Source organism: Musca autumnalis, unplaced genomic scaffold, assembly GCF_047663935.1.
Source record: "Musca autumnalis isolate F117 unplaced genomic scaffold, ASM4766393v1 scaffold_3, whole genome shotgun sequence".
Classification (NCBI taxonomy): domain Eukaryota; kingdom Metazoa; phylum Arthropoda; class Insecta; order Diptera; family Muscidae; genus Musca; species Musca autumnalis.
The window spans coordinates 153,065,116-153,088,549 of record NW_027411866.1 but is presented as its reverse complement, the minus strand read 5'-3'; the positions used below and the strand labels follow the sequence as shown (position 1 = coordinate 153,088,549).

The 23,434-nt window shown below is 35.2% G+C and overlaps 1 protein-coding gene across 1 annotated transcript in view; it reads left to right on the top strand.

The window, feature by feature from the left end:
* The first annotated feature begins 1,546 nt into the window (after positions 1 to 1,546).
* Positions 1,547 to 23,434, top strand: part of LOC141396731 (probable cytochrome P450 313a4) — a 43,982-nt gene continuing 22,094 nt past the window's right edge. The window contains exon 1 of the mRNA XM_073972367.1: positions 1,547 to 1,708. Coding sequence (XP_073828468.1) covers positions 1,555 to 1,708 — 154 coding nt within the window. The 5' untranslated portion in view covers positions 1,547 to 1,554. The remainder of the gene's footprint in view (positions 1,709 to 23,434) is intronic.

The following is a 23,434-nucleotide window of genomic DNA, read 5'->3' as shown; positions in this document are numbered from 1 at the left end:
TTGTGGGAATTTTTGCTATTTCAATGTCTATTTTGACCGGACTATTAACGTATGTGAGAATAACAATCAGTCGTCGTTGAGCAGCCGACAAGTAAACATGTGCATGGATGTACGCATGATTTTAGTGGGGACACTGAACAAAACCGCACACACCCACCACATGTTTACTGGTCACAGGTCTAGCAACCACTGAATGCTGATACAAACTTTCTTGTGATTCTCTCACTACTTTACTCTCTTTTTTATTTTGAGCATCAATGGTTTACACCTAGTCAATGTGCGTGTAGATCATAGATGGGCAAAATTTCTCTTAAATAGAATTTAAGGGAAAATTAGAATGGGGTTTTTGTTAAAATTTCTTTGCCTTTTTAATATTTTTTAAACACAGACGGTATCTTAACAAGTCCAAAAAATATTATATTAAAAACAAATTTGCAAAATTACTCGTAAATGTTTATTTATGTTGTAACAACGAAAAAGAGAAACAAAACATAGCAACGCTGGCGTGCAAGAAAGCCCATCTATGGTGTAGATCAAAGCCGTTCTTTGGTATTGTTAAAGTTACGAAGTTTTTCGGCTATTCACACACATATGACCCGAACGCAACGAAAGAGCACACAAAAGAGAGCAAATGTTTTGATTTGTTTTTGTTTTGCAGCATGCGTGCATACAACCTTACTAACACCCTGTCAAAAGTTGCCAATATTCAGAATTTTGTGTGCTCTCTTCGTGGTCGGCAGTGGTGTGGATACGATGGAGGGGAGGAAAGACAAAAAACAATAGAAGCAAAACCACAACATTTTTATAGGCAAAGCACAAAAACCGGTTTTAGTCAGAAAAAAATAATGGTGAATGTAGGGGAAACTAGAAAATTTATTTTTGTATTCACTTTAAAAGAGGTGCGTTGAAATTATGGACAAAAAAATATGAACGGAATTAGTAAAAAATTCATACATTTGTTTTTTTCTCTGTATGCTCAATAAACTGTGGGTTACGTCTTTTGGCATTTCAGAAAAATACAATACCGAAAGACGTAACCCACACAGCTTCTGAAATTCTAAAAAAAAAAATTAATTTTTTCCCAAATATATATTTCGTCTCTGTCTTAAAACACGATACTAAAAATATTTTATAACACCGTTTTCATTTTATAACGTTTTTGCTTCTCCTGTAAAGTTTTAGTTATGTGGATTACGTCTTCGGGCATTTATGGTGACGATATACTTTATAGGGATGAATATTTCGATGTGTTACAAACGACCACCACCATATTACGGCGGAGGGTATAAAAATATACAATCGGTAATTAATTAAATCTATGCAGAAGCAATTTGTACGAAACCAAAAAATATCTTGTTTCAGCCTCAAATGAACACACAATAATCACGTTTTGCAAGTCTTCTTTTAATAACAAGTTCATTATTAAATATTAATTGTTGAATCAGGAATGCATGATCAGAGTAATTTTTGTTAGCTTTTACATCCACATATTCTTGAGCGGTTTTGTCATTTTCATTTGTTGAATACCTTTCAAAGCATTCGTGTCTGAGGTAAATGGCCGCGGTTTTAATATTCGTTGTAGTTTTTCTAATATGTTTGTGGGCGTATCATCGTTGGAATCATAGGCGAATATTTGAATTTGCTAAAAAGGTGCCATCGCACAAACTGCAAATGATATTCGGTTTAGGGCCAATATTGACACCGAAAAGTAAGTAGTTGCTGATATTATTATTAAATAGTAATTGTAGGTCCACAAAAGTAAAAATATTTCAGAATATCGGCAAAGAAGTTAAATTATTAATACGAAATGGGAAAAAGATTTTTTTTTTCGTAAATATGCCAACGTTTAAAGTTAGAATATTAAAAACATCGTGACGAATAAATAAGATTGAATGAGTAGTTTCATTTCATTTCTGAAAGTACATATCTCCCCTCGCCACGTTATTATAAAACGTATTTTATAGGAGTAAGTCACTTATTCATAATTCTATCATCAAACTGAGAATAATTATCATAGTTTTTGGAAACTATTGATTGTATTATTAAATAACAATTTTAGCATATACTCCATTAATATGATATAGGGTATACAAGGAATTATGTGGCTAAACGATTCAAAATACCGAAAATCTTGGGATGGACCTCTACCGACAATTCTCTATAGGAATGTTTTATACCATTATTGACAAAATTCCTCTAAATAAGTTCAATTAGGTTGGATAACACTGTGCAACATTTTCAAGGTAATTTCGTGCAACCAACTTCTAATGTGGTTTTAATGAAAGTACAGACCATATAGACAAAAACCCTTTTTGGGTTTTGTATTTTTAGATCGGGTTCGCATTTTATGGTCCTATCTACACATGGTTAAATATTGACGTTTTAAAGCAAATCGGGGCTATATCTCCGAAACCAATACGAATTTTTCCATGACATCAGCAGCAAATTTGTAGATAAGAACAATAACAACATATTTGGAGGAATAATGAACTCGAATAACTGAATTTATTGCCTCAAATTTCATAATATGCGATGACGTGATTTCATGGCATATTTTGCATTGGTTCAAAGCAAGTTGTGAAAGATCCGATCTTTTCATTAGCATTTAAACCCATGCAAAGGAAGTCGTGAAAGATCCGATCTTTTCATCAGCATTTGAATCATTTGTACAGATCACTAAAAACAAACAAGTCGATTTGTACATCCCTAGCGACATCAAAACAAAAGAGTATACATTTCCAAAATTTTTGTTACAAAATTACAAATTAAATGTAGGTTCACGAACTAGAAAGGAGTGCTGTTGGAGTCCATGTCGAAATCTGAACTGGTTATGAGAAGATAATAGAAAAGCTTTTGTAAGATGAAACAAAATCAGTGGCTGGGAGTGGACGAAGTAAACTCTGTTGCGGTGCAGCGGCGGTGATAAAATTGAAATTTTGGGTGTAAACTTTATGCTGATAAATTAGTTCTAGTTACGAGGGCAGTTCGGAAACTTCTTAGCCTAGCACAAAAAGCGCGGTATAAACAGAAAAAAAGTTAAGTGTTTTGGAAACTTCCATCTTTGTTATGAACACATGTTAAATTTTGTTTCGATCTGGCAACTCCTTCATATAGAAACAGGTGTTCAAAAAAGACACATCCGCATTTTTTTTCAGTGGAAAAATTAGAAATGCGTGCTGTCATTAAATATTTAAATAAAAAAGGTTTATCGGGACAAGAAATTCATAATGATATGGTGAATGTGTTAGGTGAAAGTGCTCCTTCATATGCAACAGTAAAAAATTGGGTTGCTGAATTTAAACGTGGTCGTACAAGCATTGAAGATGAACCACGTAGTGGCCGTCCAAAAACAGCAACAACAACAGAAATTGTAGCCAAAGTGCAGGATATGGTATTAAATGATCGACGAATAAAAGTGCGTAAAATTGCTAATATCATGGGCACCTCAAATGATCGAGTCCATTTAATTTTAATGAAGAACTACAGATGAAAAAGCTTTCTGCAAGATGGGTGCCGCATTTGTTAACAGTCGATCAAAAACGCATAAGAATGAACATTTCTCAAGCTTGTTTGGATCGTTTTAAGCGAAATAAAATGGATTTTAAGCGTCGTTTCATAACTGTTGATGAGACATGGATCCACCACTATACTCCAGAGACAAAAGAACAATCCAAACAATGGACTGAAGCTGGAGGAAGTGCCCCAAAGAAGGCATAAACAATTCAATCGGCTGGTAAGGTTATGGCAACGGTTTTTTGGGACTTCAAAGGTATTTTATTGATTGACTATCTGCAAAAGGGTAAACAATAAATTCAGAGTACTATTGCAACCTTTTGGATCAATTAAATGTACAAATTCGAGAAAAACGTCCTGGCTCACAACACAAAAAAATAATTTTTCATCAAGAACACGCACCAGCGCACAAGAGTGTTTTAACAATGGCTAAAATCAACGAATTAAAGTACGAGTTGCTTGACCACCCACCTTATTCTCCTGATTTAGCTCCCAGTAACTTCTACTTGTTCCCAAATCGAAAAAAATTCCTTGCTGGCAAGCGTTTTACCTTAAATGGAGATGCAATTACAGTTGTAAACCACTGTTTTGAAGACCTTGAGGAAAACTATTTTAATCAAGGGATAGAATTGCTAGAAAAGCGTTGGACTAAGTGTATTGAAGTTTCAGGAGATTATATTGAAAAATAAAAATATTTTTGAAAAACTAGCTATTCTCTTTCATTGATAGGCTAAGAAGTTTCCGAACCGCCCTCGTATTTCATGAATTAGTTTGAATTAATAAAGAGTATGGTTTGTCATGAAAATCATATTTCAATACAGAATTTTCCATTTTCCAAACAAGACATGAAAATGTCATGTCAAAGGGTAGGTGAAAATGACATGTCAAAGCATCGGTCAAAATGACATGCTTAGGATCCGACAATGAATGTCATCTTAAGATCCGAAAATGAATGTCATCTTATGGTGGTAACGCTCATATAAAATTCATGAGTGAAAATACTAAAAAGATGACATGCCAGATCACTTGCACCCATGATTCAATAGCATCCTTGGCATCGAATATTTTGCTGGGTATATATATGAAAATTCCATAATTTGTATATATTTCGCAACATACCTCCTAAACCGCTATATTTTTCGTAGCGTTATCTGAGAAAAATATTCGCTGGAAAGTAGTACACATCTTTTAGGAACAATCTTTTGTTGTAAAATGCCTCTATCGCTTTATTTCTCACATATTTTTCAACTACAATTTGATAAATATATCAACAATTCATTGAAATCTTAAAGAAGGGAATATACACCCTGCACAGTGTTGCCTCAGTGGACAAAAATCGAAAAATGTGTTCTTGACTTTTTTATAATTTTATGGTTTTATTTTATTGAAACACTTCAAATAGGACAAACCTCAAAGATGTTGTCGATATTTGGTGTTACTATAAAGTTATAGCTCGTTAAACATAGAACATTTTTCGTATGTGACATTTACTAAAATGTATTTAAAAAAGAAACCCATGTTCATGGAAATTTTTTAAAGAAGTTATTGACATACTCCACAACTTTTGAATAGGGAATTAAAGAGTGGTCGATAGTGTTGCAATTTATGAAAAAAAGTTTACATATAATGTGTATACATAAAGTACCGTTATGTTGATTGAAACAGTAACGTGTTATACAAAACTCACGAATTTCGATTCTTACATGGAGTGTATCTAAAAATTGCAGCAAATTGCAGTTTCGACCATTTGGTACATGAAACAGACATCCCTTTCGAATTAAAAAATGCAAAGTTCACATCCTATAAAATCCGATTCTCGGAGCCACAACCATATCATCTTAAACAATTTGTACGAAAGAAGCAAGAATCCAATTAAAATTGGCTGAGTTATAGCAAAATCGGGGAAATATATATATGTGGGGGCTATATCGAAATCTGATCCGATTTTTAAAAAAATCGGTAAAACTGATCAGAGGCCCAAGCAAATATCGCATATTAAATTCGAAGTCGGTTCAACTAAAATTGGCTGAGTTATAGCAGAATCGGAGAAATATATATGGGGGATATATCCAAATCTGAACCGATATGGACCAAAATGGGAATTTTTCATTCCTATGCCCGCATAAGTACTTGTATAAAAATTCATCGACATAGGTCAACTCCTTCTATTTTTGTCCACGTTTACAAGGAAGCGGTAACACTGTGCCCTGTGTGAACATTGTTTGAAATATGTTTAGTAGAATGTAAGATATGAAATGTCGCCTAAACAATATGAAATATATATTTTACAGTTACGGAATGTTCTGAAGAATTGCTGAGCACATTATTTGGAAAAAGTTTACTTGGTTTAACTCTCAATAGTTTAGCTTTTATTGACCATAATTGCACAAATTATGTAAACTTTTCTATATTTTATCAATTTTAATGCGCGAGATGGAGTTTTTCCCAGTTCTTCTGTTTAAGTTCTACTATTTCAGGGCTACAATATTGCTGAAGATCGCAAAGCAAAATTCTTATTAGTTTCTAAGATAAAGCCTGGATTAATGGGAAAAAGCTTCGTTATAGCCCGTTTTTGATGAGGCCATAAAATCCAAATCAAAAGTAGGGGTTTTGTAGTCTCAATATGCACTTTCAGAAAATGACCACTAGAATTTGTTGCTTAATGATATGGGAGCTACTGTTTATGGCAGAGTCCGCAGAGAAATTGTACATGGCTAAAATATTCAGGAAATTTTAACGAGGTTTTGTCGTCGGCTGTGGTAAGCTCAGTCGCGTCCAGGTTCTCCATAAGGACCTCCTAAACCTTACGAAATGAGAAGACTAGTATTATCCCTTTCCTGGGGGTTTAAATCAGATCTTTATTGATTAAGTTTACAATCTACTCGTGATTAAATGCGATAAGTATATTTAATGTATATGGCTTGGATATCGTTGGAGTTGATTGCGGTGGCTTCGGCGCTACAGCAGAAGTTTTGGCAGCTGGGGACTTCGTGGCGAGCCCTCTGCTAGATTCTATGGTTCACTGACGGTTCGTATATAATCGGGAATCAGGTAAGTTGACAATGGTCGCAGGTAATCGAAATGACAATTTGTAGATGTTCGGGGAGCATACGTTCGGGCGAGAACGGTCGGGGTCACGATGTATTCGGAATTCGGCTGCAGATGTTCGGGACCACGACATATTCGGAGTTCGGCTGCAGATGTTCGGGACCACGATGTATTCAGAGTTCGGTGTTTAAATGTTATTCATAGTGATCGGTTGCATACATATTTCTTTATTTTTATGAAGTTAATGAAAGTAAAGATTTTCTTCGTCAAACTTCAACACTATTCCGTGGAAAGTCATATGTTTATATTTGTATATGGCCAAAGTTAAGTTTCTTAACACTTTTATGTGTATCAGCATTTTTTGCACGTGAAAGCATGTATTTTTTCATATATTAATAACAATTGTTTTACATATTTCACAGATCCTGTTGACGAATTTGTTGTTCTCCACAGTTTGTTTTCCACCAAGTCGCGCATTTAACACAGCATAAGATGATATTAAAACCTTTAATATGTTTGTAGTAGATAAACTTTTATATGATTTGGATATTTTATGAATTAACTCTGTATTTTCAACATCTTTTAATAATAAAAACAAGTGAGCAAAGGCTATAGTCGGGACGGGGCTGACCATGTGATACCCTACACCACTACCCCTGTGCATAAGCTTTTCACTGGTAAACATTTCTTTTAGGGAATATAATCCGACTACCACCAAAAATAATATGCCTCTTTCTCTCTGGGACCGCCATAAGCAACCAAAATTTCGTGACCATCCGATCAAAATTACAACCTGTAGCTTGATTGCATAAAATGGAAGAATTGGATGCATAATCGACTATTGTGGTATCTCCCTTGTTTGACCACCTTCGCCAAAATGCTTTACACCAATGTAAAGGTAATATTTTCTTCTTCTATTGACAGGCTTTGCCGCTGGAATACCCCTACTAGAAGCCGATATATTCACAAAGAATAAAACTTTGAATTTGTCTCCAAATGAGTTTTTCCCCATTCCGACCCCTAAATATTATCCGACTATCACCAAAATCAATATACTTCTTCCTCTGTAGGGCCCCCATCTACCCCCAACATTTCGTCACTATCCGGTCAAAATTCCAACTTGTAGCGTGATTTCAAAAAATGGAAAAATTGGGTATATTACTGAATTTTGCAATATCTCGGTTTGCTCACTTACGCCAACATACTTTGCATCACTATAAACGAGATATTTTCTTCTTCCATTGACGGGTATTCCTTTTGGAATACTCCAACCAGAAGCGGAGATATTCGCATAAGAAAAAAACGTTGACTTTTCTGCACATAAGCTTTTCGCTTATTCCGACTCCTGAATATTATCCGACCATCGCCAAACTAAATAGGCTTCTTCCTCTGTGGGACCCGCATCAAATGCCAAAAAATTCGTGACGATCCGATCAAAATTGCGACCTGTAGCGTGATTACAAACAAATCGGAAAATGGGATGCATTACCGACTATTGCGATATCTCTGTTGTTTGAGCAGCTACGACAACCTACTTTACATCGTTGTAAAGGTGATATTTTCTACTTTCCTTGCCAGGTTTTGCTTTAGATATACATTTTAAAGAAACAGAGATATTGGCTTTGAAATAAAACGTTGACCTTTCTCCAAATAAGTGTTTGCCCATTCCGACCCCTGAATATTATCCGACAATCAGCAAATTGAGTAGAATTCAGCACAACTTTTGTTTTTTCGAAATTCGAAAATTGCAATTCTATCGTATTTTCGAAAATATCGGTTTTTTTTCGAAAATGGTAGGAGATATCGAAAAAATTTTTGCGGCACAAATGAGCACAAGCTGAGCACAATTCAGCACAACTTTTGTTTTTTCGAAATTCGAAAATTGCAATTCTGTGATGTATTCGAAAATATCGGTTTTTTCGAAAATGGTACGAGATATCGAAAAAATTTTTGCGGCACAAATGGTCACAAACTGAGCACAATTCACCACAACTTAAATTTTTTCGAAATTCGAAAATTGCAATTCTGGCAACATTTTTTCGAAAAAAATGTTTTGTCGAATATCTCAGCCATTTTTTTCGAATTTCGAAAAAAAATTTTCGGCACAAATGGGCACAAACCTAGCACAATTCAGCACAACTCATCTTTTTTCGAAATTCGAAAATTGCAATTCCATCGGATACCACATGGGAGAGCGAGCAGTGGTTTTTCCTATCCCTTCGTGATAATGCTTTTCTGACTTTTTCACGTAACGCACATATTCCAAAATCGTTTTCAATTACAAAACCAAAATTTGATTCTGGTTTGTGGTCTATTATTGATTTCTTAAATTATTTAGTGACGAAAAGTTATAGACTCTACATTTCTATATACCAAGAACGCCATAATAATTCTTAATTGCAAACAGAACAACTCAATTAAAAACACAATTTTTAAAACATCTTCTTCTAACAAAAACTGTATGGTGTTAGTTTGTGACGAAATCTACATACTCAGATGTAAAAGAAAATCTTGCAATTTTTCTCAAAAATCGACTTCGAAAAATGTTGAGTATTTTGGTTTGAGTCTGTTGACAGCACTCAACATGAGTAATCCTTTGTCTATACACTTCATTTGTCTATGCCCATACCATAACTTACAGTTCTCCGAACTTTACAGTATGTATTACATTTTCATTTTCCAGGGCTGTGAGAGGGTTGCGCCATATTTTTTGGGTTCCGTCGTAATAGTGCAACATAATTTTCATCTCATCAGAAAATATAACGTCATCAAAGTACTTTAACGGGCTTGAAATCTTCTTAGTAGAAAATCTGATTCGTTCCTTTATATTTTGCGGGGAGAGAACTTTTTCCTAACCCTTCGTGATGAATACTTGTTATGTAATACTTTTCTGTCTTTTTCACGTAACACACATACTCCAAAATCGTTTTCAATTACAGAACCAATCGTTGTCTCTGGGTCTATTATTGATTTCATTAATTATTTAGCGATTTCTTCAAATGACAGATTTTGAAATTGAAAATTGAATAGTTATGACTGTACATCTCCATACACGACAAAATTCTTAATTGCAAATAAATCGAGGTAATATGCACAATTTTATTGCACTTTCATTGATTTGCAAACATTTTGTTATTACCAATAAGTCAGGTCCATACAGTTTTTAGTTGTTGTTATTTCTGGCCGATTTCTGAATTTATTCCCCTAATGTAGTCTTCAACAGCAACTCATTCGTTCAACAAACCCAACATTATTTATTGAAAGAATTTTTGTTTTAATTTTAAATTGAAAATCAAAATTTTTACAAATGCATCGTTTGTAATCATTTTTTCTAACTGGATTTTAACGAATGAAAATCTTTTGTGCGTCACCTGTTATGTGAAAACTAAATCAGGATCGGTTTGTATTTTTTGTTTATACCATTATCACCAACTGCGACATCTGTTGCAATGGAAGATAACAAATGTCTTGTCTTTCTATTATTTAGTGGTTTACAATAAAATAAGTGCGCCTAGAAGTAAACTACAAAATTTGAAATTATGTGTGATCGTTTACGGTATCAAGAAGTTATAACATTGTTATTTTGACACATGTCTTGCAGAGGGCCAACTAAGTGAATAAGTACGTAATAATAATGAAAAATAAGGATTTTTGTTGTTGTTATTTTTTGTGGTTCCAGGACGAATTTTCTAAAACCCGGCCTTATCTCGCACATTTGCATCAACAGTGACCCACTGGCTGGGCGTTGATGATGAGTCAGTCAGTCACTTATCACCAAGCTCATTTATATATATAGATTTGTTTTTTATATCCTTTCCGCATATGAAGTAGCGGGCACTTTGCTAGTACAATATAAGAGGACATTTTTAATGCTGTCATAGAAATTATGAATATTCATCAACTGACTAACATTCGTTGTTGAGTGTAATACTAATGTCAGTCATTCGGGTTTTTCCACTCACACTGCAATTTAAAACTGCAAATGTGTGTTTTTGGCCATCAATGTTTTAGAATCAATATTCAACAGAAATGGCTGAAATTTGGTATTTGGTGCGTGCCCGATGCTTTTTATTAAAGCGACAATATCAAATAGCATCAGCATCGCTAGCAATATTTTTGTGAAATTTGTTGCTACATGTTGCCGTTGTTCATTGTTGCTAAACATATTTCGAAGAAATATTAGCAGGCAAAGCTGCAATTATTCGGTGCTTTTGCTAATATGGCGTTAGCATTTTAAACCCTGAAATGAAATATAAATACAAACCCAAAATCCACAAAAAAAAAACACACCAGGGTAAGGCAATGTGTCTCCCGTGAGCGTAAATTTACTTTCGCTCACAACCTTTGTAGACTCTAACTGGTGTTGGCCGAGAGTAAACTAACACTCACGGGAGACCCATTGTATTACTCCGACATACACAGATTTATTAATGGTGGTGGTTTGTTTTATTGAAATGTATAAAAATACCAAACACAAAATCAACAACAGACGTGTTGATACATACAAATTGCAAATAAAAGAAATAGTGTCACACTTTTAGAGAGAAAAACATATAAAAACTATTAATTACAAAATATAGAAACATCTTTAAACGCTTCTCGTTAGTTGTAAAAAAATAAAACACATTCTCCTCAAAATTGAAATCATCAACGGGAAATCGGCATCTGAAATTAAATGATTATTATAAATAAATAATATAATGTAATAAATATATTTCAAATATATTCATGTATATGAAAAATACGCTGTGAGTAATTTTTTGAGTCGTGTTTTATTAACCATATTCTGACTTCACAGTGTGATAGAACACCAAAAATGAGAAGACACGTGTCTCGCAGTTTTTCCCTATCTCATCAACTTTTGCGGTTATAGGCCTCCAAAGGTTTCAGGCTTTGATGTAAAAAGGAAATCTTAGGTAAATTTTTGTGGTTGACGGTATCCTTAATTTTTGGCGGATGCGTATCTTTGGACCAGAGTCGGAGAAAAAAGTATAAAAATTGGATATTTTCAAAAGATTTTTGCTATTTTTACCATTAAGAACCGTTCATAGACATTTCGCATATTCCAGAAAGTAGTTTATTGAAGCCTCTGCTACACTATTGTGGTCGATTGTTTTCTTGAATTTTCAACGGTTTAATATCTATGGAGCAGAATCCTAAAAAAGAGGATAAAAATGGGAATTGTTTTGCTAGAAAGATATTTATTGAGATCTGAGGTACATTTTTGTAGTTGGTTGTTTGCTTCAAATTTGATTGGTTTGAAAGCTGTAAAACAAAACTTGAGAAAACATTTTAAAAGAAATTTGATCATGGCAATTTTGACCTTGCAGATGAAGCTTGATGGATTATATGTGTTCACAATTTTTGCTCTTTAAGGCAAGAGCTACAACTTTGCCTCCGAAATAAATTCAAATTTCCTAACGGTTTGGAAGATATAGTCCTGGCTAAATGACCCTTTCTACATCAAAGCCTCAAACCTTTGGAGGCCTATTACCGCAAAAGTTGATGAGATAGGGAAAAGCGGCGAGACACGTGTCTTCTCATTTTTGGTGTTCTATCACACTGCGGTGGCAGAATATGGTTAATAATTTTCGTGCTGTACAGTGATATATTAAAGGTATTGCCAATATTAAATGCAATTTATTCCTTGTCAAAATATTTTCGTTCACCTTTTTGATTCAATTATAAAATTTCCCATTATAAAATGTATTGGTCATTTAATTTACTAAAAAGCCCCATTTTTTTAAAGAAAATACTAACTCTGATTTATTCACTCACTTTTCCGTCGTGACGATTGTTGCTAGAAAACTGGAAAAAAGAACAACATAATTCATACAGTTTTTGTTTCCTTCCCTCTTCGCTTGCTACGTTGGTTAAAAACAACAAAGCACGAAACACACGTGTTTGGCCACATACACACCACCAAAGAACAAACAATCTTTGTTACCCTCCCTTCTTCGCTTCTGCGTCTTTATTACCCCATACGCATAGCTCTTTATTATAAAACAGCATTTTGCAGCCGCGAGAGCCCTGTTCTTACCCTCTTTGACCCATAAAAATATGTTCTAACATAAAAAATATGTTGGTACCAAAACAAATAAAATTGAGATATGTTACAAAATGTTGCAAACATATATTTGTTTGGACCCAAGCATATTATGTTTGGATCCAAACATATATTTGTTTGCAAGCAGTCAAAACATAAATTTGTTTGAATCAAAACATATTTCTTACATATATTTTTCTGCGTGTAGCCTCAACACCCCGCCGAAATGGCTGAAATATAGTAGTTAGTCTTCGTTGAGGGTACAAAACTTTCCACCTAAAATGTTTTGGTATAGGTCCACGTCTTTATATAGACCTTATAGAATGGTACCTCCCGATTTTCGGTATTTTGAAGGTCGTGGCCTCAAAATCCCACCGAAATGGCTGAAATTTGGTATTTAGTCTTCGTTTGGTGGTATAAAAGTTTCCACCTGGAAGTTGTGGATATAGGTCAACGTCTTAATATAGTACCTATTTTGAAGGATTTAGCCTCAATATCCCTCCGAAATGGCTGAAATTTGGTATTTAGTCTTCGTCGGGGGTATAAAACTTTTCAGCAGAAATGTGTCGGTATAAATCAACGTTTTTATATAGCCCCTATAAAATGGCACCTCCCGATTTTCGGTATTTTGAAGGATTTTGCCTCAATACACCACCGAAATGGCTGATATATAGTAGTTAGTCTTCGTCGGGGGTATAAAAGATTCCACCTGAAATTTGTCGGTATATATCGACGACTTTATATAGCCCTAATATAATGGAAACTCCCGATATTCGGTATTTTGAAGGTCGTGTCCTCAATATCCCCACGAAACGCCTTTGGTATTTAGTTTTCGTCGGGGGTATAAAACTTTCCACCTGAAATTTGTCGGTATAGGTCTACGTCTTCATAAAGCCCCCTAGAATGGTACCTCCAGACTTTTGGTATTTTGAAGGATTAACCTCAATATCCCACCGAAATGGCTGAAATGTGGTATTTAGTCTTCGTCGGGGGTATAAAAATTTTCACCAGAAATGTGTCGGTATAGGTCTTTATATAGCCCCCATAGAACTGTCATCGCGGATTTTCGGATTTCATTATGACAGGTACAAAGCATTCCTTGCAAAAAATCAGACAGCATACGTACACGTTTTGCCAAAGGCCCCTTGCAAGTGTACCACCCAATTTAAGATTTTTTGAAGATTTTTGAATTTTCAAAGTCAGCACAGGAAATGCATTGTTTTCCATACAACTGCCAATATCTCACGACCCATAAGGGGTACAGTAATGACTTTTACCTTGTTTCGTTAGGCTCGGTTATCCACACAATCCATGCAAAAGACGTTTAATAATAAATTTATCCGTTTGAAATGTATATCGTCACCTGAAATACCCATTTCAGGTGAAGATATGCAGATTCATTCAAGTGTCACGCAATTCCACAGTCAGCATATTGGTTTTAATTGGTATTTTGTGTTCCCAGAAAATAGAAAACTTTCTCGCAAAAAACATCCATGGATCGGTATTGCTCAAATGTATGTATTTCGAGGGGTTTTTGTCAAATTTTCGAACCGAGATTGCTGTGATTTGGTATCGTGTTTAGTCAGGGGATAGAAAGAGCAACGATGAACTCATTAAAGAGTGCTGCTGCAGTTTCCTTCAGAAGTAGGTTTAACTTGGTATTTTGGAATCTCAGTGAGTAGAAACACTCCATACAGTATTGATTATCATTAGTTAAGATATTATTCTCCTACATGGAACTATACTTAATATAGAGAAAGAGTGTATCTATTATATAAAACTCAAATGGCGTTTGTACGTAAATCAAAAACTCTACCAATTTTATTTTTTAGATACCGCGAAAATTTGCAAAAATATATTTTTATGAAAGTTAATTGTTTCCTCACATTTCGTTGGAGGCTTTCGTTGTCGACTTATTCGAAATTACGCCAATCAATGGTGTTAAATTTCCCGTGTTTCGTGCTTCAAAACATGGATTGGAGGTATACTAAGTTTGATTTTCCGTTTGTAACGCATTGAAATTTGCGACCCTATAAAGTATATATATTCTCGATCAGCGTATAATTCTAAGTAGATTTAGTCATGTCGGTCCGTTCGTATGTTGTAATTACACTAACTTCCGAATAACCTGAGATAGAGGGCTGAAACTTGGATCTGTACTTAGATAAAGGTCGAAAATGGGCTACATCTGTCTACGTTTTGTTATAGCCCTTATATACTGTACCGCCTGATTCCAGATATTTTGACTGTTTTAGCCAAATTTTCTGGCCAAAATAGCTATAATTTTTGGGCATAAGAAAAAAATTGTGATTTTTAACCTGGAACCTATCTCTGAAATTTACTTGGTTTTCCATAGAAAGTCCTAATTCGCTTTGCGTCGTTTCACTTTGAGTCCATATTCAATAATTACTATTACACAATTAAATCACATTTTTATTCAGTTATGGAAAGGCTTCGGGTTCTGGCGGCTTTCAAAAGATTTCGTTCTTCTTGCAGACCCGTCCAAAGTCTTAGGAGATATATAATTTTCATTAAAAGCTCTATCAAAAATGTTGAGATGGGCGAACTGATGGACATCGAATTGACATTTTATGCAGATTAAAAATATGTTTACTAGGGTCATACATTTGTTGTATTTTTTTACAAACATCGAAAATATCACATAGCATTTGTTGTAGAGGGGTTGCAATAATACACGCATTGTTACTATATTATATATATTACTGGATATGTGCGTATATAGAAGATTAAAACGAGATCCTACTTATAACCTACAGAACAAGAACAACAAATTAGTCGAAAAATTATTTAAAATGAATATCATAAACATCAACGAAAAACGGAAAATGACGACAAACACAGCGGTTGCGCCAAGGATTTACGGCCTCCCTAAAATACATAAAGAAGGGGCGCCTTTAAGACCGATTTGTTCTTCCATAAATTCCCCAACATATGAGCTCTCTAAATATATGGTTGAAATTTTAAAGTACTTGACGAAGAATTCTGTTTATAATATCAAGGACGCGCTGGAGTTAAAAGACAGAATCAAAGATACGAAGATTGAAGAGGACGAAATATTATTATCATTTGACGTCATATCACTATTTCCTAGCGTGCCTATAAATCTAGCCTTAAAAACAATCTCAGAAAAATGGAACATAATCAAAGAACACACACAAATACAAAAGGACCACTTCATTGAAATACTGACTCTTTGTATAAAAGAATCTAGATATTTCATGTATGATGACAAGGTGTACCAACAACAAAAAGGACTTCCTATGGGATCTCCAGCGTCACCGATTATTGCAGACATTGTAATGGAGGAGTTATTGGACGCTACGAAGGAGAAATTGACGATAAAACCGAAACTAATAATCAAATATGTAGACGATCTTTTTTGTATTGTAAAGAAGTCAGAAATTGAAAACACGCTAAAAACATTAAACTCCTTCGATAAAAGTATACAATTTACACACGAAATAGAAGAAAATGGAAAATTACCTTATTTGGACGCGGTAATAATCAGAGATGACAAGGAATTAATATTAGATTGGTACCAAAAGCCGACAGCATCAGGACGATTGATCAACTTTTACTCTAAGCATCCCAGACGAATAAAGATAAATACAGCCATAAACTTCATTGACAGAGTTCTTAACATAAGCGACAAACGATTTTATAAGAACAAGTAAAAAAGTATCAGTCGGCTTTGCCGACAGAGATATACCCTCAGCCTGTGCAAATGAAACACTTTTTTCACAAAAAACTTATGTACTTAGGGAGTTTCAAAATGTTGGTCTCGTATGAACTGACAAAAATGTTGATTAGGATTATAGTTCAAAAATTTTGCTGAAAAGGTACTTAAAGGAATGGACCGACATAGACCATGGGGGTGCCATAGGGGTTTTTTACACTCTTCGGGGTGTTTTCTCAAGAAGTATGGACTTGCCCCTGAAACAACTTTTGCCATCGTAATTGAGGCACCGAATGTAAGTTGCTTCAACAAAAATCAAAGTGATTCAATAGCAGTTCTTAAAGTGAACTTATCCAAAATTTTGTGTGGGAGGTACGGGATGGAGTGGACAAATATAGTCCATATTCGAACCTGATCTATATCTGGTAGATATAGAGTTATCGTGCGCACAATTTTTCCGAATATTTTTGAACTTTTGTGGGGTAGGTACCTGAAGGAGTGGACCGATATGGCTTATCTACGAACTTAAAGTAAGTTTGGAAACAATATTACGAAGGCCAAATTTTGGCAGGAACCGGCATTTCCGTTCGAGAATTATCTTGCGCTTCCACCCATAAACATGGTGTAATAGTGTTTGTTTTTCAACTTTCAGGCTATTTTTTCAGGAAGTATGGACTTGCCCCTGAGGAAACTTGTACCTTCGTATAGGGGACAGTGAATACAAGATGGTACAACAAAAACCAAGGCGATTCGAAAGCAGGTCCTAAACTGAACTTTTCCGAAATTTTGTGTGGGAGGTACTCGAAGGAGTTTACCGATTGAGTCCATATTGGAACCTCATCTAAGTCTGGTAGAAATTTCATAATGTGCAAAGTATGGACCAAATCGGTTACTCCCTTCAAGAGTTATCGTACGCACAAATTTTCCGAACATTTTCGAACTTCTGTGGGGGAGGTACCGGAAGGAGTGGACCGATATAATCCATCTTTGAACTTGATCTAAGTTTGGACAAAATATTACGAAAGCCAAATTTTGGACCGAATCGGCAGATCCGTTCGATAGTTATCTTGCGTTCCAACCACTACACACGGTGTCATAGGGTTTTTTGTAACTTTCAGGCTATTTTCTCAGGAAGTATGGACTTGCCCCTAATGAAACTTACAGCGTCGTATAGAGGACAGCAAATACAACTAGTGTAAACAAAAATCAAAGCGATTCGAGACCAGGTCCTAAACTGAACTTTTCCGAAATTTTGTGTGGGAGGTACCCGAAGGAGTGGGTCGATTGAGTCCATATTGGAACCTCATCTTAGTCTGGTAGAAATTTCACGACGTGCAACGTATGGATCAAATCGGTTACTCCCTTAGAGAGTTATCGTGCGCAAAATTTCGCGACAATTTTTGAACATTTGTGGGGGAGGTACCTGAAGGAGTGGACCTATATGACCCATCTTCGAACTTAAATCGAATCTGGACAAAATATTTCGATACCCAAAATTTGAACCGAATCGATTGATCCGTTCGGGAGTTATCGTGCGCACCAGCCAGACAGACAGACAGACGGACAGACAGACAGACAGACAGACAGACGGACGGACATTGCTAGATCTACTCAAAATTGTCTGAAACGGATATCGTACAAACATACTTGGGGTCTAAAACCATTATTTCGATGAGGCACATTTTTGGTCGTATCAAAGTGTAAATACCCTCTTTAGCCTAAAGGCTGAGGGTATAAAAATGAAGAAAGGATTCGAAGTATACTATCGAAGAACGATTTCCCGAAGATGACCATAAATGAGTTATTCAAATACGCCTTAAAGAAAACCACCAAAGAAGAAAAAGTGGGGAAACTATACAAGCCAATAACGTATATACCTGGACTATCAGAGAGACTATGTAGTTCAAATATCTACAATAAGGACACACACCAGTTAGCATTTAAATCTAAAAATAGTGTCAATAGCCTATTTAGCAAAACAAAGTCCAAAATAAATAATGAAGATAAGTGCAATGTAGTTTATAAGATAGGTTGTAATGGAGACGGAACCAACATATGCCAAAAGGTATATGTTGGTACAACTAAAACTAAACTTAAGACTAGGATATCAGGACACAAATCGGATCAGAGAGCAGACGAACCACTCGAACAAAAGACGACGCTTGCAGCACATTGCACTATAACTGGACATAAACCAAATTTTAAAGACGTTAAAATATTGACACAAGAAAATAATTATAAGAGGCGGTTCACTTTGGAAATGTTAAATATAATAAATGTTCCAAACGATAAAAGAATGAATTTTAAGACTGATACGGACCACTGTGCACATATTTATAGAAACTTAGTTCATAAGCATAAGCTGACAAAAACTTAGTTTAGCATCGACGGTGTAACAAACCTGCCGCTTTTCTCAACAATGTAAAAATTTGTGTTATAATTACGTTATTTCCATTTGTTAATTTTTGTCATTTGCAGTATTTCCCTGAAGATGACTGAAGAATACAGTCGAAATATTGGAATAATAAAAAGAAAATAAAAATTAAAACCCCAATTCTTTTAATTTTGACTTTAAGCCAAAAGAACCAAAACGAATAAAACTTAAAGACAAGTCAACAATAACAACACATTAAGTACGTTTATTTAACAAGAGATAACTTAAGACTAACAACAAGTAAAAAGTCGTTAAGTTCGGCCGGGCCGAACTTTTTATACCCTCCACCATAAAATAGTCTTAATTAAAATGGAATAATTAGGGTTCTTTTACAATTTTACGTGGAACAACTTTCGACAATGTATAGATTCCTAATGCCTCCCACTATTTCTTAAATTACACTGTGAACACAAATGTTGGGCAGAGATATCTCCTTTTGGAGATGAAAGCCCTTGGTGTGTATATATTAAAAACCCCGAAGGACAGATGCGCCGTGAGTCGAACTTCAGCGTTATGGCGTGATGAAGTTTTTGCAAGAGACCCTGTAAGCCATCATGAATTAGCATTATATCTTTGTTTGTTGTTTTTGTAGAGCACTTAAGCAATAGTGAACAAAGATATAACGCTAATTCCTGATGGCCCACAGGGTCTCTAACAAAAATTTCATCACGCCATAACGCGGAAGTTCGACTCACGGCGGATCTGTCCTTCGGGGTTCATAATATACTCACCAAGGCCTTTCTTCCCCAAGAGGAATTTTCCGTGCCCCAGACTTTCACCTCCATTTTGTTGCACAGTGTTATCTAATCTAATCTAATCTAAAAAAATGTGTTCAGCGATGTGAAAGGTACCACATACGGCGCTATATCAAAGAGTCAACCTATCTTTAAATTTTTTGGCGGAAAAGTTGTATAGCTGCAGGGAACTTCAAGAGTCAAATTGAGGGTAGTTTCATCAAAACAATGTAGACCCTCAAAAATGGACCCATGTTGACGAATTTTAGTGAAGAAATTTCGTGACCACTGAAAATTCCCGAAAATCGGGTGGTACAGTTATATGGGGGGATATACAAAAACATGGACCTATATTGACGATTATTTTTGAATAGACAAAATTTTAGCTTAAATTCTCAAAATACCGATCATTACAGCTAGTTCGGTTAAAAATTGCAGCTAAAATTCTCAAAATACCGAAAATCTGGAGATACCGTTATATGGGGGCTTTACCAAAACATGGACCTATGTTGACGATGTTTCGTTGGAGATGTTTTATGACCACTGAGAACTTCAAATGTCAAATTACAGCTATTTCGCTTAAAAACTGTAGCAAAAAGTCTCAAAATACCGAAAATTGGGAGGTACCGTTATATGGGGGCTATACTAAAACATGGACCTATGTTGACGATGTTTGGTGGGATGTTTTAAAACCACTGAGAACCTCAAATGGCAAATTACAGCTAGTTCGGTTAAAAATTGTAACTAAAATGCTCAAAATAATGTATATCGGTAGGTACCGTTATATGGGGGCTATACCAACACATGGACCTATGTTGACGATGTTTGGTGGAGATGTTTCATGACCACTGAGAACCTCAAATGTCAAATTGCAGATAGTTCGGTTACAAATTGTGGCTAAAATTCTCAAAATACCGAAAATCGGGAGGTACCGTTATATGGGGACTATACCAAAACATGTGCCTATGTTGACGATGCTTGGTGGAGATATTTCATGACCACTGAGAACCTCAAATGGCAAATTACAGCTAGTTCGGTTAAAATTTGTAGCTAAAATTCTCAAAATACCGAAAATCGGGAGGTACCGATATATGGGGGCTATACCAAAACATGGACCTATGTTGACGATGTTTCGTGGAGATGTTTTATGACCATTGAGAACCTCAAATGTCAAATTGCAGAAAGTTCGGTTAAAAATTGTAGCTAAAATTCTCAAAATACCGAAAATAGGGAGGTACCGTTATATGGGGACTATACCAAAACATGGACCTATGCCCATATCCTTTGGGATATAAGTTTGTTGATCACTAGGAACCCTAAGTGCTAAATTATAGCTAATTCGGTCTGCAAATGTGGCGAAGAACGTCAAAATACCTCAAATCCGGAGGTACCGTTATATGGGGGCTATACCAAAGAGTGGACCGGTATAGCCCATCTTCGAACTTGACCTGCCTATGGAAAAAAGACCCTCAAGTGCAAAATTTCAGCACTCTATCTCAATTATTGCGGACGCTAGAGTGATTACAACAGACGGACAGACGGACGGACAGACGGACATGGCTAGATCGTCTTAGAATTTTATCCTGATCAAGAATATATATACCTTATAGGGTAGCAAATTATTAGTTCGATGTGTTACAAACGGAATGACAAACTTAATATACCCTCCATACTATGGTGGAGGGTATAAAAAAGGAATGAAGGAATGAACAATGACATTTCATGAATATATAAAGTTGCCAATAGGTATAATATAAAATAGGAATAACACAGTCTACCACGCTTAATTGAGATCATTAAAACGTATTTCTACTAGAAAATATAAGATATGAATTTGAAATTTGACATTTGAATTTGAAAAAGTGAATTGAATTACATCTATGTAATTACATTAATCGATTTCTTCGACATAATCTCTAAAAAAGACACACTTAATGATGATTTGAATTGTTGAATTGAAATGATTTTGAATTGATTCTCACACTTTATATTGATTTACCATGCTTTTGAAGGTTGTGGCCTCAGTATTCCTCCCAAATTGCTGCAATTTTATATTTAGTCTTCGTTGGGGGTATACAACTCTCCCCCAGAAAATTTTCGCTACAGGTACACGCCTTAATATAACCTCCATAGAATGGTACCTTCCTATTTTCGGGATTTTGAAGGTTATGGTCTCAATAATCCATCGAAGTGGCGGAAATTTGGTATTTAGTGTTCGGTGGGGTATTTAACTTTTTCCTCTAATTTTGTCGCTATAGGACCACGCCTTTATATAGCCCCATCTCCTGATTTTTTGTTTTTCCAACATTATCTTACCGAAATATAGGGAATTTGGTCTTTAGTCTTCTTTGAGTCTAAAAACTTTCCGCAGGAATTTGTCGGTATAGATCGACGAATTTGCTGAATCTTGCTATTTAGTCTTCTTCGTAAGCGAAAGGAAACTAATTGTTCGATTTTACTCCAATACAACTCGTGCTGAATGGTATAACAAGTTCGGCCCGGCCGTTCTTACCTGTTGTAGCTAGCGTTTTAATTTAAATTTTTAGAAAGAATTTTAAAAAATAGCGGCTGTTTCAATATGTGCCGTTTGTGATGATGCAAAAATACTCCTGAAATGTCTCAATGGATTCGAGAAAAAGCAAATCTATTTTACATAATTGCAAACATATTTTTTGAAATAATAGCGCTTATGCTTACAAAACAATGTATTAAATAATTACAACAGCATCCAGACATTGTGAGAAATAAAACGGAGCCTATGTCGTGAAGGTCGGTGCTATAATATCCCAGTTATTTCAAAATACTAAGAAAACTAGCAAAGTGCCCGCTACTTCGTATGCGTTAAATATATAAAACAAATGAACAATATATAATATAGAATGGTGGAAACATTTTGTGTAGTAATACGTACCACTTTAGTTCGATTTTTGTCACGCCTACACATCAAGAGCAATCCACATTTTTTGAGATATTTTAATTGAGGTTCTCAGCGCAAATACGGCCTAACCCAACAACCGCCATCCTCATTTCTAGCTCTATCTGTTCCCCCAATTATAGAACTATTTAGTACCTTACTTGTAAATATATACATACGAACCTCCTCCTATTATTTCAAAATTCCCATTACACAATAACAAATTGTACCAAATCCTGTGCCATTTACAACTTTTTACGTAGATTTATGGCACATATTTCTTAAATCGGACGTTATAAGCAAATGATAACAATAATCTTAATTCCAAATCTCACGAATCCAGATCTATCCGTTCATCCAATACAAAATTGTACCATACATGGAACCATTTCGTACCCCTAAGTGTACCTAATTCCACATTTTAGGATTCGAGCGCTATAATTTCACCTAAATCCTAATTGTACAAAATGTAGTACTTATTGTAAGTACGCATTTCTAAAACTAAGTACGCATTTCCAAAACTAACCCCAACAGTAATATTAACTCCAAAATTCAAGATTCCAGCTCTAACCGTTCGCTCAAATCCAAGTTGTAGCATATCTCAATCCTACACTCCAACAGTAATATTAATTCCAAATTTCTTGATTCCAGCTCTACCCGTTCGCTCAAATCCAAGTTGTACCAAATTTAGTACCGTTTAGTACTTTTCGTACATATAAGTAAGAATTTCCAAAACTTCATCAATCCTACACCCCAACAGTAATCTTAATTCCAAACTTCAAGATTCCAGCTCTAGCCGTTTGCTCAAATCCAAATTGTACCAAATTTAGTACTTTTCGCACTCATAAGTACGAATTTCAAAAACTACTTCTATATCTCAATCCTACACTCCAACAATAATCTTAATTCCAAATTTCTTGATTCCAACTCTATCCGTTCGCTCAAATCCAAATTGTACCAAATTTAGTACTATTTAGTACTTTTCCTACCCATAACTAAAAATTTCCAAAATTTTATCAATCCTACAATTCAACAGGTATTTTAAATT